The sequence below is a fragment of the Lasioglossum baleicum genome, chromosome 12 (genome assembly GCF_051020765.1).
Source record: "Lasioglossum baleicum chromosome 12, iyLasBale1, whole genome shotgun sequence".
NCBI lineage: Eukaryota > Metazoa > Arthropoda > Insecta > Hymenoptera > Halictidae > Lasioglossum > Lasioglossum baleicum.
In genome coordinates this window covers 11,122,150-11,135,713 of record NC_134940.1, presented here as the reverse complement: position 1 = coordinate 11,135,713, position 13,564 = coordinate 11,122,150, and the positions used below count along the sequence as shown (strand labels likewise).

The 13,564-nt window shown below is 50.1% G+C and overlaps 2 protein-coding genes across 6 annotated transcripts; one reads left to right on the top strand and one right to left on the bottom strand.

The window, feature by feature from the left end:
• The first annotated feature begins 64 nt into the window (after nt 1–64).
• Nucleotides 65–8,315, top strand: LOC143214376 (uncharacterized). Of its 3 annotated transcripts, XM_076435358.1 has the most exons (8): nt 65–320; nt 466–507; nt 998–1,711; nt 1,882–2,199; nt 2,380–4,908; nt 5,063–5,671; nt 6,028–6,159; nt 6,378–8,315. In XM_076435358.1, exons 1-8 carry the CDS (start codon nt 200–202, stop codon nt 6,401–6,403), a joined length of 4,491 nt encoding a protein of 1,496 aa, XP_076291473.1. In that variant the 5' UTR covers nt 65–199; the 3' UTR covers nt 6,404–8,315. The 3 variants fall into 3 exon arrangements, with proteins under 3 accessions (XP_076291473.1, XP_076291471.1, XP_076291472.1); XM_076435356.1 differs by having other exon boundaries at nt 1,882–4,908; XM_076435357.1 differs by lacking the exon at nt 466–507 and having other exon boundaries at nt 1,882–4,908.
• LOC143214386 (uncharacterized) lies at nt 8,083–10,872 on the bottom strand. Of its 3 annotated transcripts, none has more exons than XM_076435403.1 (5): nt 10,715–10,872; nt 9,316–10,014; nt 8,732–9,181; nt 8,431–8,698; nt 8,083–8,344 (listed from the first exon to the last, which is right to left on the bottom strand). In XM_076435403.1, the coding sequence occupies exons 1-5, from the start codon at nt 10,776–10,778 to the stop codon at nt 8,197–8,199; spliced, it is 1,629 nt and encodes a 542-aa protein (XP_076291518.1). In that variant the 5' UTR covers nt 10,779–10,872; the 3' UTR covers nt 8,083–8,196. The 3 variants fall into 3 exon arrangements, with proteins under 3 accessions (XP_076291518.1, XP_076291517.1, XP_076291516.1); XM_076435402.1 differs by having other exon boundaries at nt 8,431–9,181; nt 9,316–9,708; nt 9,739–10,014; nt 10,715–10,871; XM_076435401.1 differs by having other exon boundaries at nt 8,431–9,181; nt 10,715–10,871.
• Between the last annotated feature and the right edge of the window lie 2,692 nt (nt 10,873–13,564).

Sequence of the window (13,564 nt, the reverse complement as noted above, 5' to 3'; positions counted from 1 at the left end):
CCTGAGACGAGAGACAAAGCCGGCACCTGAAACCCGTCCATGGTTGGTGGCTGGATAGAAAGAGCTGAAGGATCTAAGCGTCGCCACCCACGTCGCCCCAGGCGTCTTCGTCGGGGATGATGATGATGATGCACGCATCCTTTCACATCGCCGGGGGTATCCTTATATATACAAGTATTCGACAAAGACTCGCTTCGCAATGGTCCGAGACACGCGGACCACGAAGGAACGATTCAGCCGATCGTCCGCGACGATTCATCGCAAGATGATCCAGGCCCCAACGATTCTCCTGCTGATCGGTGCACTGGTCGTCGGATCTGGTAACTATATTCGGCCGCTCCTTTTCACTCGATAACTATTGTTCAGTCTACTCGCGATCCACGGGCCTCGTCCTCGCATTCCTTCGCTATTTATACGCGTTGACGCATCGAGTCCTTTCGTGACACGAAACATCACTGCTTTCAGGAGCCTACAGGACCAGCTCCGGCGCCGGCAGCATCGCCTATAGTACGTATAATCCTCTCGAACTGAAAATCACCGACGACAAAAGAATTAATCGCGAGGTCCGATCGTAGCTCGCGCGCGATCTTCTAATTACAACCTGTCTCGGCGAGATCATTACATGTGATTGTTACTTTGTACCACGTTCGTTACGACCTCTAGCATCTCCATGGATTTTCCGCTTGCTCATAGCGTGGACGTTTCCCCGCCGACTCGAATTTTCATTCAAAACTGGTTCGCCTCGACCGGCTCCGGTATACAATATTCTGTAAAAACGTGTTGCTCTTTGAACTCGTTTCTAAAAATTAAATTTGAGCAAGATATTAGATGTGTTTATTAATTTGATTGAAATATTCTTCTAAAATTAGATTCAAGAAAGATTTCTATGCTCGCACGAGCTTATTGGGAAATATTTATGAGTAGCGCGTAGCGGCAGCGTTTTGTTATACTCGAAGGATGTTGACATTGTTGACCGTGCTTTCTCGCATTGCTGCAGGCGGTGCATCCGCATCCGCATCGGCGAGTGCAGGAGCGTTCGCATTGAGCGGTTCTGACGCATTCGCCGGCGGCGTGGAGGTTCCCGGAAGTGATCACAGCGGCCACAAAGGTATTCGCAGCTACGACGGAGCCGGATACGCGAACGAGAACCAGGAAGACGATGGCCATGGTCATCGTTCCGGTGATTCCGGACCTGGGGGCAAGACAGACCGGAACGGATGTCCCAAGTGCGAGAGGAAGTGGGAGGACGACGATTACTGGGAGAAAGAGGAGGACTGGCAGGAGCCGGAAGAGGAAGACGATGACTGCGACGACGGAGACGACGGACAGTACAGGCCGGAGCATCATTACGGTCACAAGAAGAGGCCTGGTGGATCTGGAAAAGTGCAGAAAGTCGGTGCACCAGGTGGAGAAGGACAACCGTGGGCTGGAGGTCCTTCTGGCGGCTCGGGACCAGTTAAAGGTGCCCCTACGAGCGGTGGAAGCCCTTCACCGGGTTCCCCATGGAACAAACCAACGACTGGACAACAGCCTGGACAGCAGCCTGGACAACAGCCTGGTCAACAACCGACTCAGCAGCCCGGGACTGGATGGAACGGTGTACCTGGAAGTGGCCCTCAGCCGAATCAACCCGCCGGAGGCTGGAACAATAAGCCCCAAACTGGTTCTCCATGCTCCGGTGCTGGTCAACCTGGCTCGAGCTGTAGTCAAGGTCAGCTAGATTTTTGATGAGTTCTTCTTTGCATAGTTTTTCGTTCCGACGACTGGTTCGAGACACCGAAAAAAAGAAAATTGAAAAAGATAATTACTCATAATTTATGTCCGGATAGCAAGAGTCCTAAATTGAACGAGTTGGGTACTTAGAATGCGTTCTCTGTTTAGGCTCCAGCGGCGTTGGCCCCGTGAAGCAAGCGCCTCTGCCTGGTATACCAGCACCTACTTATCAGAGTCCTGCGACTAATCCTCAAGGATCGCCGGCTGGATGCACTCCCGGTGCTTACGGCAATTGTGGAAATAATCCTGATGGTCAATCTGGACCTCAAGGAACTCCTGCCGGCTCTCCGTACGGTGGATCAAATTCTGGACAACCAGGAAGTCCGAGCAGTCCTTGGAATTCAGGAAATCCGAAAGCTCCAGGCTCTCCAAGCCCTACAGGAAATCCGAGCAGTCCTTGGAATTCAGGAAATCCGAAAGCTCCAGGCTCTCCAAGCCCTACAGGAAATCCGAGCAGTCCTTGGAATTCAGGAAATCCGAGCAGTCCTTGGAATTCAGGAAATCCGAAAGCTCCAGGCGCTCCGAGCCCTACAGGAAATCCGAGCAGTCCTTGGAATTCAGGAAATCCGAGCAGTCCTTGGAATTCAGGAAATCCGAAAGCTCCAGGCGCTCCAAGCCCTACAGGAAATCAGCCACAGAACGACGCAAACGCGAACGCTGGCTCCAATGCTTATGCAGGAACGTCTCCTACAGGACCAGCTCCTGGACATGGACCGAATGCAGGACAAGGTCCCGGATCTAGCCCCGCGCCGACGTATAACCCACATTCTGGAGACAACAAACCAGATTCAGGTAGCGGGACACAGTGGCCTGGATCGCAAACTGGCAAACCGACCCCTGATCACGGAGGTTACAACCCGGCGAATGGAAAAGGACGAGGCAAACCGAATCACGGCAAGCCTAAACCTTCTGATGATGAAGAGAGCAAGATATTTCACATCAACGTGATTCCTGCACCAGGTAGTCCAACTGGCGTCAGACCCCATGGCACCACGAAGGCACCGTACGGTGGAACAGGTACAACAAAACCTACATTTGGCAATGGACCCTTGGAAACCGCACATCAACCGAACCTGTATGGTCAACCAACCACACAGAAACCTTCCTATCAGCCAGGACCTCATGACGGAACTGGAACTACAAAACTTGGGCCGTTCGGAGGTACTACGAAGTCTCCTAACCAACCGGGCCCTTACGGAGGAACCACAAAGCAACCCTATCAACCTGGTCCCTACGGTGGCCCTGAAACAAAGCCTGGTCAAAATCCTTATCAACCGGGACTACATGATGGAACTACAAAGCCAGCTTACCAACCAGGACCTCACGATGGAACAGAACCCACGAATCAGCCCTGTCAACCTGGATCTTACGGAGGATCATGCCCCACGAAGCAGCCCTATCAACCTGGTCCCTATAATGGCCCTGGAACACAACCTGGTCAAAATCCTTATCAACCTGGACCACATGCTGGAACAACAAAGCCAGCTTACCAACCAGGACCTCACGATGGAACAGGACCAACGAGTCAGCCCTGTCAACCTGGATCTCATGGTGGATCATGCCCCACGAAGCAGCCTTATCAACCTGGTCCCTATAATGGCCCTGGAACACAACCTGGTCAAAATCCTTATCAGCCAGGACCTCAGGATGGAGCAGGAACGCCAAACCAACCATATCAACCTGGATCTCACGATGGAACAGGACCCCCGAACCAGCCCTGTCAACCTGGATCTGACGGTGGATCATGCCCCACACAGCCGCATCAACCTGGTCCCTATAATGGCCCTGCAACACAACCTGGTCAAAATCCTTTCCAATCTGGACCTCAAGATGGCAGAGGCCCTACCAAGCAGCCCTATCAACCAGGTCAAAGTCCTTTCCAACCTGGACCTCAAGATGGAACAGGCCCCAGCAAGCAACCCTATCAACCCGGTCCCTTCGGTGGCCCAGGAACAAAGCCTGGTCAAAATCCTTTCCAACCTGGACCTCAAGATGGAACAGGCCCTAGCAAGCAGCCCTATCAACCAGGACAAAATCCTTTCCAACCTGGATCTCAAGATGGAACAGGCCCTAGCAAGCAGCCCTATCAACCAGGACAAAATCCTTTCCAATCTGGACCTCAAGATGGAACCGGCCCTAGCAAGCAGCCCTATCAACCAGGTCCCTTCGGAGGCCCTGGAACGAAGCCTGGTCAAAATCCTTTCCAACCTGGACCTCAAGATGGAACCGGCCCTAGCAAGCAGCCCTATCAACCAGGTCCCTTCGGAGGCCCTGGAACGAAGCCTGGTCAAAATCCTTTCCAACCTGGACCTCAAGATGGAACAGGCCCTAGCAAGCAGCCCTATCAACCAGGACAAAATCCTTTCCAACCTGGATCTCAAGATGGAACAGGCCCTAGCAAGCAGCCCTATCAACCAGGTCAAAATCCTTTCCAATCTGGACCTCAAGATGGAACCGGCCCTAGCAAGCAGCCCTATCAACCAGGTTCCTTCGGAGGCCCTGGAACGAAGCCTGGTCAAAATCCTTTCCAACCTGGACCTCAAGATGGAACCGGCCCCAGCAAGCAGCCCTATCAACCAGGTCCCTTCGGAGGCCCTGGAACGAAGCCTGGTCAAAATCCTTTCCAACCAGGACCTCAAGATGGAACAGGCCCCAGCAAGCAGCCCTACCAACCCGGTCCGTTTGGTGGCCCAGGAACGAGGCCTGGTCAGAATACTGACACCCAGAAACCTCTCAGCGAGCATCCTTCTGGCGGACCAGGTGGCTGTTCGGGTCAGTCTTGTGAAAGCGGAAGCGGAAGTGGATGCAGCGCGTCTCCAGATCAGAAGAAGCCTTGCGGAAGCGGTAGTGGATGCAGCGGGTCTCCGGATCAGAAAAGTCCTTGCGATCAAGGTGGTTCAACCGGTATAGACAAAGTTCTCGGTCCACTCGGCGACGGTAGCCCTAATGACCTTTCCCAGAATACACAGGGTGTATTCCCTGGAGGAAGTGGCCCTACTGTTGGAGGATCCAGTGGTCAAGGATGCGGTTACGGTGGCTGTAAACCTGGTTCATCAACACCTGGAGACCATGGTGCGCCTGGATCTTACGCGGAGAATCCTTTCTTGAGTGGAAAGGTGTCTGCCCCTGTCGGAGGTATTTGCTAAAATTGCGTATTTTATTCATTTATTAGAAAAATCACTAGTAAAAGTTTAAAACGGTAGAAATATTAGAATTTTCAACTTTTTCAAGTGATTGTCACGCTTACAAGCTGTCGTGAGAGAATTCAACAGATTAACTTTTCTTCCAGGCGACTCCCAACCGGAAATCACCACCAAGCCAATCGGCCTCGGCAACCCGTTCTTAGGCGGTGCAGTTGCAATTTCAGGTGCAGGATCCTGGTCAAATTCAGTCGGTAAACACGAATTCCCGCCGGGCGGAGACGCACCGAAGCCCATCGTCAAAGAGACGAACCCCTTCTTCGGGCCTGGAGCAGGATTTTCGCCAAGTAGCGCTGGAAACAGTGCACCTGCCGGTACGTTACCTGGGCATCAGGGCCCAGCAGGGTCACCTGGCGGAGCTGGTTCCCCTAATTTCAACGGCGCAGGGCATCCCGGTGGCACTGGATCCTACTATCCTCAGCCCGGTGGAAATTCTGGACTGAATGATGATCAACAGCAACATCAACATCCTCTAGCAACGATTCGTGGCTCTGGGAGCGGCGGCGGCGTCGGAGTTGGTCCCGGCAGCTTCGGAGCTACTCCAGGGGGCGGAGCCGGCTTTGGAGCGGGTGCAGGAGGCGGAGCTGGCTTTGGAACAGGTGCAGGAGGCGGAGCCGGCTTTGGGGCAGCTCCAGGGGGCGGAGTCGGCTTCGGTGGAGCGTTCGCCGGCGCGTTCAGCAACGCTCAATCCTCCGCAGGTACGTTCGCGCGATTTTCGAATCGTTTTCTAAGGCTTCAAACCCGCAGACCACGTCGCTCGGAATTAATAGAACTGAATGAACAGTGAATCGTCGCGCTCACTTGTAAAGAATCGTTTCGACGAGGCGCTTTCCCACAGTAACGCATTAATCAAAGACGCAGTTTGTTAACTGGCTAATCGCCGATCGCACGCTTCCGGTCAGTTTTGAGCCTCGTTATGTTGTGTAACCGTAAATGAAGAGGAGCGTGTGAACATTGGTTGTAATTGAGGAACATCGATTCGTAGAGTATTGAGCGTTACAGAAAAGAAGATTGAATCGGAATGAATGAATGAAACGAATATGCTTCTTTGCAGGTGCAGGTGCACAGCCAGGTTTGGGCCTAGCCAATGGCGGAGGTTGGTCTGGGAGCAATGCTGCGAGTCACGCCGGAAGCGGAGCGTGGGCCTCGAGCGGGGCTTCCGCTTATGCGAGTAGCAACGCCGGCAGTAAGTGTCGCTATCCTTTGAAATTATGTGAATTGAATAAACTAGAGCCGGTATCCGTGGTACATTTGGTTGAGGATCATGTACAACTGATTTTACGTTAAAAATATTATAAGTTTTAATTCATTCGAGACTTCGAAATCATGAGTAACCAAGAACGTCATACTACGCTGGAATTTTCCGGTGACTCGATCCAGTAATTAGTATAATTAACGTTTCAGGCTGGTCCGGCGGCGTCAAAGGATAACGGAGAAGTTGTGACGAGAGTGCTAGAGCTTTATGCGTCGCTCGAGGAGTCGCGGTGTCGTTGACGCGTCGAGATCTTAACGCGGACAGTCGTTAATGTCCGCTTTGTACTTTTAATTTCGCTTGTAATTTATTCGATTCCGTTCCTCCCCTGACGAGATACAATCATGTACGAACAAAAAAAAGAGAATGTATTATTTCACCGAGTCTCCCAGTAATTGCCGGTGAACTAATCGCCGATTCGTCGAACAGATTGTACCGCTATTACCCGACGGCTGATGCCGCGACAGATAATTACTAATGACATAAGCGATGAACCGGCCACGTGCCCAAACGGATCCGAGTTGTATCCATTAAAATTAACAAAACGAGTTATGCACGCTGTTTAATTACGAATCCATTATCCACCATTCATTATCCACGATCCCCCTTTCCGCGATAATTTATATCCGTTTAGGAATCTGCAGTAGAATAGTGATCGTTTGCAACTTCGTTCGCGAAATCGATGCATAAACATCGCAACATTGGATATATCAGAGATGCGTCGAGTGTAATCGACGATTTGCGGTGAATATCGTTCCAAGTATTAACATTTTATACGCCGACAGTCTATTAATAGAATTTCCAATGACTGTGCTATACCGCAAGGTGATAAATCATGTTTTATATAATAATGCGAAGAAAAAGTATTAGATTACGCTAGAGGTAGGCGATTTGACTAAGTCTAATAAATGATAAATTTTGTCTTTGCAGTTTTGGGAAACTTGTAAGATCATATGATCTGACAGTATTAAAATAACTGGAATGACAGAAATTCTGCGAATAAGTGTTGTTGATCATCCATAGAAGCTGTCCAAATGAAACGGAGCCTGCTTCATCTAATTGTCGATTGATTAATAGTAATTTGTTAATCGCGAATGATTAGACTATGCGAGTCTTGTATAATTGAAACAAAATAGTCGATAAATGATCCGTTTTATTAAGACCCGTTCAGTTTCGAAGCGATCGATGCGAGGCAATGATCGAACGATCATAAACAGATCGCGGTGTCCGCGGTAATTTCGCTTACATCATCGCCGGACTCCTCGAGGCGGTATTAGTCGCGAATTATTCATGAGGCTCTGCTCGACCGCCGTTAAAGCAGATGAGCAGTCGAAGAATCTTATCGATTCGCGAATCGTGCAAGACACAATGGATCCGGGATCGAGGATAGCGCGATGATCGACCGCGTCGTTGCAGCCCCGAGGTATTTTAAATAGCGAGGGTCGTACAATAGACGATGATAGCAGGATGAGTGGAATGATGAAGCGCGAGGAGATGACAGACACGTTTGATTAACGCGATCGCGCGGTGTATTTTCGTCTGAATGTAGTCATCGTCGCGAATACGAGAAGGTAGAACCGTGTCGTACGCGACGAATTATTATCAATTATGCTGCACACGTCCAGCTACAATGTTCAATCGTTTATTCGTGATACAATGGAACCATCGTACGAAAATATCCTCGCAGTCATTTCAGCTCAACCAGTCCCACTTTATTCACGACTTCGTGTTTGGAATGGATACAATTTGTAAAGCGGTCGACTATTCTAGAGCTCGAAAATGATAATAGGGTGTAGAGAGAAACAAAGGGAATAGAGGTGACAAAGGACGGTCGCTTGGAAATTACAGAAACGCGTGTACAGTAGAAACAAACTTCATTCTAATCGATCACAGGTGAAAATTTCATAAACTGTTGCTCGCTCGCTATCGTCTCTTCACTGGATTCCAGTGTTTCGTCCATGGAAAAGAGTTTCACGTGGTCTTGCCAGCGGAAACTTTGTACGATCCCTTCCCGGTAGAGTCGATGTTGGCTGCGCTGCTGCTGTGGACACCCTTGGCGCCGGTCACGGTGCCGCTCTTGTCAACGCCTTCATCGATGTCGCCCATTCGGGAGAACAGACTGCGTTTCGATAAAAGATAGTTAGTCGTTTGCAACATTGCTAGCTGAAACAGAAGCTATCTAGCATAAACAAAAGTGAAACTTACTCAACTCCGTGGCCACCGTCACCACCATAGCCGCCACCAGGGCCACCATAACCTCCGTAGCCTCCGGCGTTCGCAGTCGCGCTCGCACTTGCATGAGAATTACCTCCGGCTCCGGCGAAAGCGTTGGCGTTTGCTATAGCTTGTGCATTTGCGGTGGCGCTCGATTGAGCGTTCGCAGACGCTGATGATCCTCCGTATCCACCCCTGCCACCGCCATAACCACCGGGTCCACCACCTCCGGCGCCTCCGTAACCACCGGCACCGCCACCTCCGGCGCCTCCGTAACCACCGGCACCGCCACCTCCAGCGCCACCATATCCACCGGCTCCACTTCCTGCGCCACCGTATCCACCGGCTCCACTTCCTGCACCCCCGTAACCACCGGCTCCACCTCCCAGACCGCCACCGCTTCCAAGACCACCGCCTCCTCCATGACCGCCTCCAAGGCCGTTACCTCCTCCAAGACCACCACCACCTCCGAGACCACCAGCACCTCCGTGGCCGCCTCCACGACCACCTCCAAGACCGTTACCGCCACCAGCACCGCCACCATAACCACCAGCACCGCCGCCAGCTCCTCCATAACCACCAGCACCGCCGCCAGCTCCTCCATAACCACCAGCACCGCTACCAGCTCCTCCGTAACCACCTGCGCCACTTCCAGCACCAGCGCCGCTACCAGCACCACCATAACCACCGGCTCCACCTAAGCCGCCACCAAGACCGCCGGTCTTCGTTACTCCACCGGATCCTAGCACAGAAACGGAGAAATATTAGTTGTTGGAGAACATAAAGAGGAAGGTTCGAAGAATATTTTAGCACACTTCTTTTTACGTAATTGATTCAAACTGCAGACATGAAATACTGAAAAATGTATCAACTTACCTCCGTAACCTCCGCTTCCTCCAGCGCCACCACCATGACCTGCACCACTACCAAGTCCTCCGCCAGCTCCATGTCCTGCGCCCCCACCGGCACCAGATCCACCATATCCTCCTGCGCCACCACCAGCACCGGATCCTCCATATCCTCCGGCACCGGATCCACCATATCCTCCAGCACCACCTCCGGCACCGGATCCTCCATAACCACCGGGTCCGGAACCTCCGCAACCACCGGGGCCACAACCACCGGGTCCGCTTCCATGGCCTCCGGCGCCACCGGCTCCGCCTCCAAGGCCACCGCCACCTCCAAGACCACCACCGCCTCCTAGGCCACCACCACTGCCAAGACCACCTCCGTTGCCGTGACCGCCACCGGCACCGCCTCCAAGGCCACCTCCATTGCCATGACCGCCTCCAAGGCCACCACCATTGCCATGACCACCACCGGTACCGCCTCCGAGGCCACCACCATCGCCATGACCGCCACCGGCACCGCCTCCAAGACCACCTCCAGCTCCACCTCCTTTTCCACCGCCAAAACCGCCGCCGCTACCATAGCCTCCTCCACCACCACCGCCACCTCCACCTCCACCGCCGCCACCAAATCCTCCCCCAAAGCCTCCTCCGAATCCGCCACCTAATCCGCTACCTAGTCCACCAAGTCCTGACCACGGAGATCGTTTCGCTCTTGTCTCAGCATCTGCAGGAAAATTATCTAATTAACCTTCTTTCCTCAAGCAATCATCTATCCGCGAGTAGTAAAAATGTGAATCTAGTCGGATTGTGGAGAGAAGCTTCTTGTATGTTCCCGGAAATCCCAAGATAGGGATCCTTCTTGGAAATTCAAGAATTGTTTGGAACATTAGCTAACTATGAAAATGAACAGCTTAATCGAGAACGAAAGCCGATCGTCGGTTTTTTTCTGCGTGATCGATATTCCATCTATCTTCAAATCGTAGAAAGTATATAATACGATATGAATATGTATTTTTATTTACTGATTTGACCACGTGTAACCAATGTTTGAATATTCGCCAGAGTCAGTGCGATGTACCGACGTCGTCCCCGGAGGGTTAATGTATTCTATTGACTGTGCAAAGCTTCTACCATCCAATAATTTGTACATTTAAAAGTAGTCACACGTTCTAACAGAACAACACAGGAGCATCAGACCAGCACCGACGTGTACACGTTATTTGCATGTGATCTAACAGGACGACCACTTAGCAACAACGGCACAACTTAGACACTTTATTTTCCCTATTTCCTCTTGGTAGTTGCAAGTACGTCGATGCTGGTCAGATGTTCGGTCATAGTGCTATTAGATGGATGACAGCCTTAATCGATGGTAAAACGAAGTTACAAACAGTGAAGACATAAAAAGAAAAAGACAAAAATACCTTGCGCATGGACACAGACGAGAGCCACCGCGGCGATAAGCCCGATTTTCCGGTACCGCCACATAGTCGTCGAGAGATCGATTCTTCTATTCCGCTGTTACGCGAATCGCTCATCTTTATATCGTCCCTCCCACTCTGATTAGACCGCGGATCTTCCTGAAACCGTCGCGACGCTTCCTCGAACGCAGATCTAAGCGCGAAACGCGGCAACGGGGGCAAAAAAACGTCCGTTGGCCAAGGCTAAGGTAAACCGGCGATGATCCCGCCCGCAAAACCGATATCCTGGCTTCTTCGAATATCCCAACTCTTCCGCGAACCGATCGCCCCGAGCGATGTCGGCACGTCGTTGAACTTCCCTGTCAATCAACGTCTATCTCCTTTTTTCGATACTCAAGTCATACCCGAAATACTTCCTCGTTTCTTTGCAACGTCCGCAAACCTTAATGCCTTCGCAATTCGTATGCCAGATGGTACGAGCCGTTTTGAATCGCGATATTGTTTTCAGAGCTTACCGATTACGAGCGACATTGTATTTAATCAGTTACACCTCTACCATCTCGGATGTTTGTACAGTCGCCATTTTGACGGAGCTGGTACAAATCGTTTTAAATCGCAGAGCATAACAACGCACGCGGACTCGCGAAATTATTCTTCATCGGTTAGACCAGTGGTTCTTAAACTGTGACCCGCGAAACAATTTTGACATTAACAGATTAACAGATATTTTTGCTAAAAAAGAAAGTCATTCAAATCATTTTCATGTTCAAAATGTTTCATGTTTTCACACATATTCATGTTTCAAATTAAGTCTCAAGAACTACGTAAAATGCCTAAGCTTGGGATGGGGTCCGCAAAAAAAATGTTATTCAAGAGGAGGGGCCCCGGACTACGTATCTACTGACCTCTACCATCTCTAACATCTTTAAGTCGAGAGCCACGACTCACGCGAAATTGTTTTCAAACAGTTAGACCTACCGCATCGCATATTTCCACAATCGCAAGAAAGCAGAGTGCATCAAAACACATAGATTAGACATCTCGGACGAGGTATAGCTCATTAAGAACAAGCATAACTACCCTCGTATTGTCCTGCACAACTTCTTTCTCGCACAGACGATTTCCGACCCTCTACGATCATGAAGAGCAAAAATTATGACATGAACAGTCAGAAGATCGGTAAGCTACCTTGAAAAGCACCCAAGAGCTTTCAGAAAATAATTTGCGAGACGCCGTTGTAATTGATACGTCGCGAGCATCATTTTCCATGGATATTAGTTTCAGTGTACCTCCCTAATAGAATTATTTTTCCATTAGCACTCCGCCATTATTAGTGCCTGTCTCGTGGATCCGTAGTCCTTGAGGCGAATTCAACTCGGCGACTTTCCCGCTGCAACCTTGCGCTTTTCCACGATCCCGTGATTTGTTCAAAGAATCGAAGACGTTCCGCGATGTTATCACAACGCGCTATCATGAGACGGGGTTCCCTCTGGTCGAGGATGAATTCGACAGATAACAATTGGTAAAAACCAGTGGTCCGGCGACTGCGTCATTGGAAAACGCGCTTAGTTGTTTCAGCAGAAACGCTTTTGAGGATCGATAAGAGGACGGGAATTGCGTACCACGCGCTCTGCTGTGTCCGCGATTGGAAAGCGCTCGGAGGAAACTCTCGAGAAAAATCAGCGATAACCCCGGATTCGTCTGCTTCGACATTGACCTGGATCGTCGAATAACATTCGAATTTCTAGTACGCTGGAGGCAATATATTCCAGATTATACAATCGTCTAGAGGTCGCAGGGTCATACAATGTTCGAAACATTGCTGGAAAGTTCAATTTTCGAACTATGATAACTAAAAACATTTTTGTCGTGGAACGTTAGCGATATAATGTAGTTTGTAATACTGCCCACAATTTTTCCTAAATATATGAATTTATTAATAAAATTGTAAATCGAATATAAAAGTCGATACAGTTCCTGAAACACGTGATACTAGATGAATGCTTACTCGGTTAATTTGGCTTTTACAAGTTATGGTTACTATTATAAGGCCTGTCGAACCCCATAAATTGACTCTGATTTTTTGTACGCTACTTCTAGGTACATTGTACTTTAAATAACAGAAAGTATTAGAAGTCTTAGGCGGAATATGGATTAGTTCGGAGGTTATTAATTTTCTGCCGACTCCCATAAGAATGGAATACTGCGTCGCGAGAGAGTTTCTATTTTTCCGTGCGCGATTCCATCGTTTCTTCCATCGCGTACAATAACACAATTAGTTTCGTCCGATTCGCTCACGCCGCAAGGATAAAGCCTCTCGCGATTGAATACCAGTCTGACCGGATTCGCATATCGTAATTAATACGACGGGAATTATTACATCGGCGCCGATCGATCGCCGCGATATCGGGGAAACGGTTTTGTCGGACCTATCGCTCGCGATCTTTTTACTGGCGGGTATTTCCAGCTGCGTTTTCACGCCACGACGATAAACGCTCGGCGAAAATAAACAAGTTTCGCGACGCGAACGGTAAAACGGTGAAAAAAAACCATCCATCGATTCAGCCCGCATGTAAATTGCGTTTACACACACCGGCCGCCGCCGACGCTCATTAAGCTCGTTAGCAGAAACTCATCGGACCTGAAAAACTCCCTACGCGGAGATCGGAACCGCGATCTGTTCTCACGAGAGCGACGCAGAGATTCGCCGCAAAGAATGAGTGATTCTCAAGGTTCCATTGCATTTTTTCGTTTGTGCCGTGTTGCGCGTTCTGTAATACGGGGACAAAAAATTCGCGATGAGTCATTGAAGCAACTCCTACGCTTTTCAAAATGGAAACGAGAGTGTTTCAA

Coding starts and splice junctions, on each gene's coding strand:
- LOC143214376 (XM_076435356.1), top strand. CDS start 200: ATGGTCCGAGACACGCGGACCACGAAGGAACGATTCAGCCGATCGTCC. Junction 1,712..1,881: donor TGGCTCGAGCTGTAGTCAAG/GTCAGCTAGATT, acceptor TTCTCTGTTTAG/GCTCCAGCGGCGTTGGCCCC. Junction 5,672..6,027: donor CAACGCTCAATCCTCCGCAG/GTACGTTCGCGC, acceptor GCTTCTTTGCAG/GTGCAGGTGCACAGCCAGGT.
- LOC143214386 (XM_076435401.1), bottom strand. CDS start 10,778: ATGTGGCGGTACCGGAAAATCGGGCTTATCGCCGCGGTGGCTCTCGTC. Junction 10,015..10,714: donor CGTCTGTGTCCATGCGCAAG/GTATTTTTGTCT, acceptor ATTTTCCTGCAG/ATGCTGAGACAAGAGCGAAA. Junction 8,345..8,430: donor GACGGTGGCCACGGAGTTGA/GTAAGTTTCACT, acceptor ATCGAAACGCAG/TCTGTTCTCCCGAATGGGCG.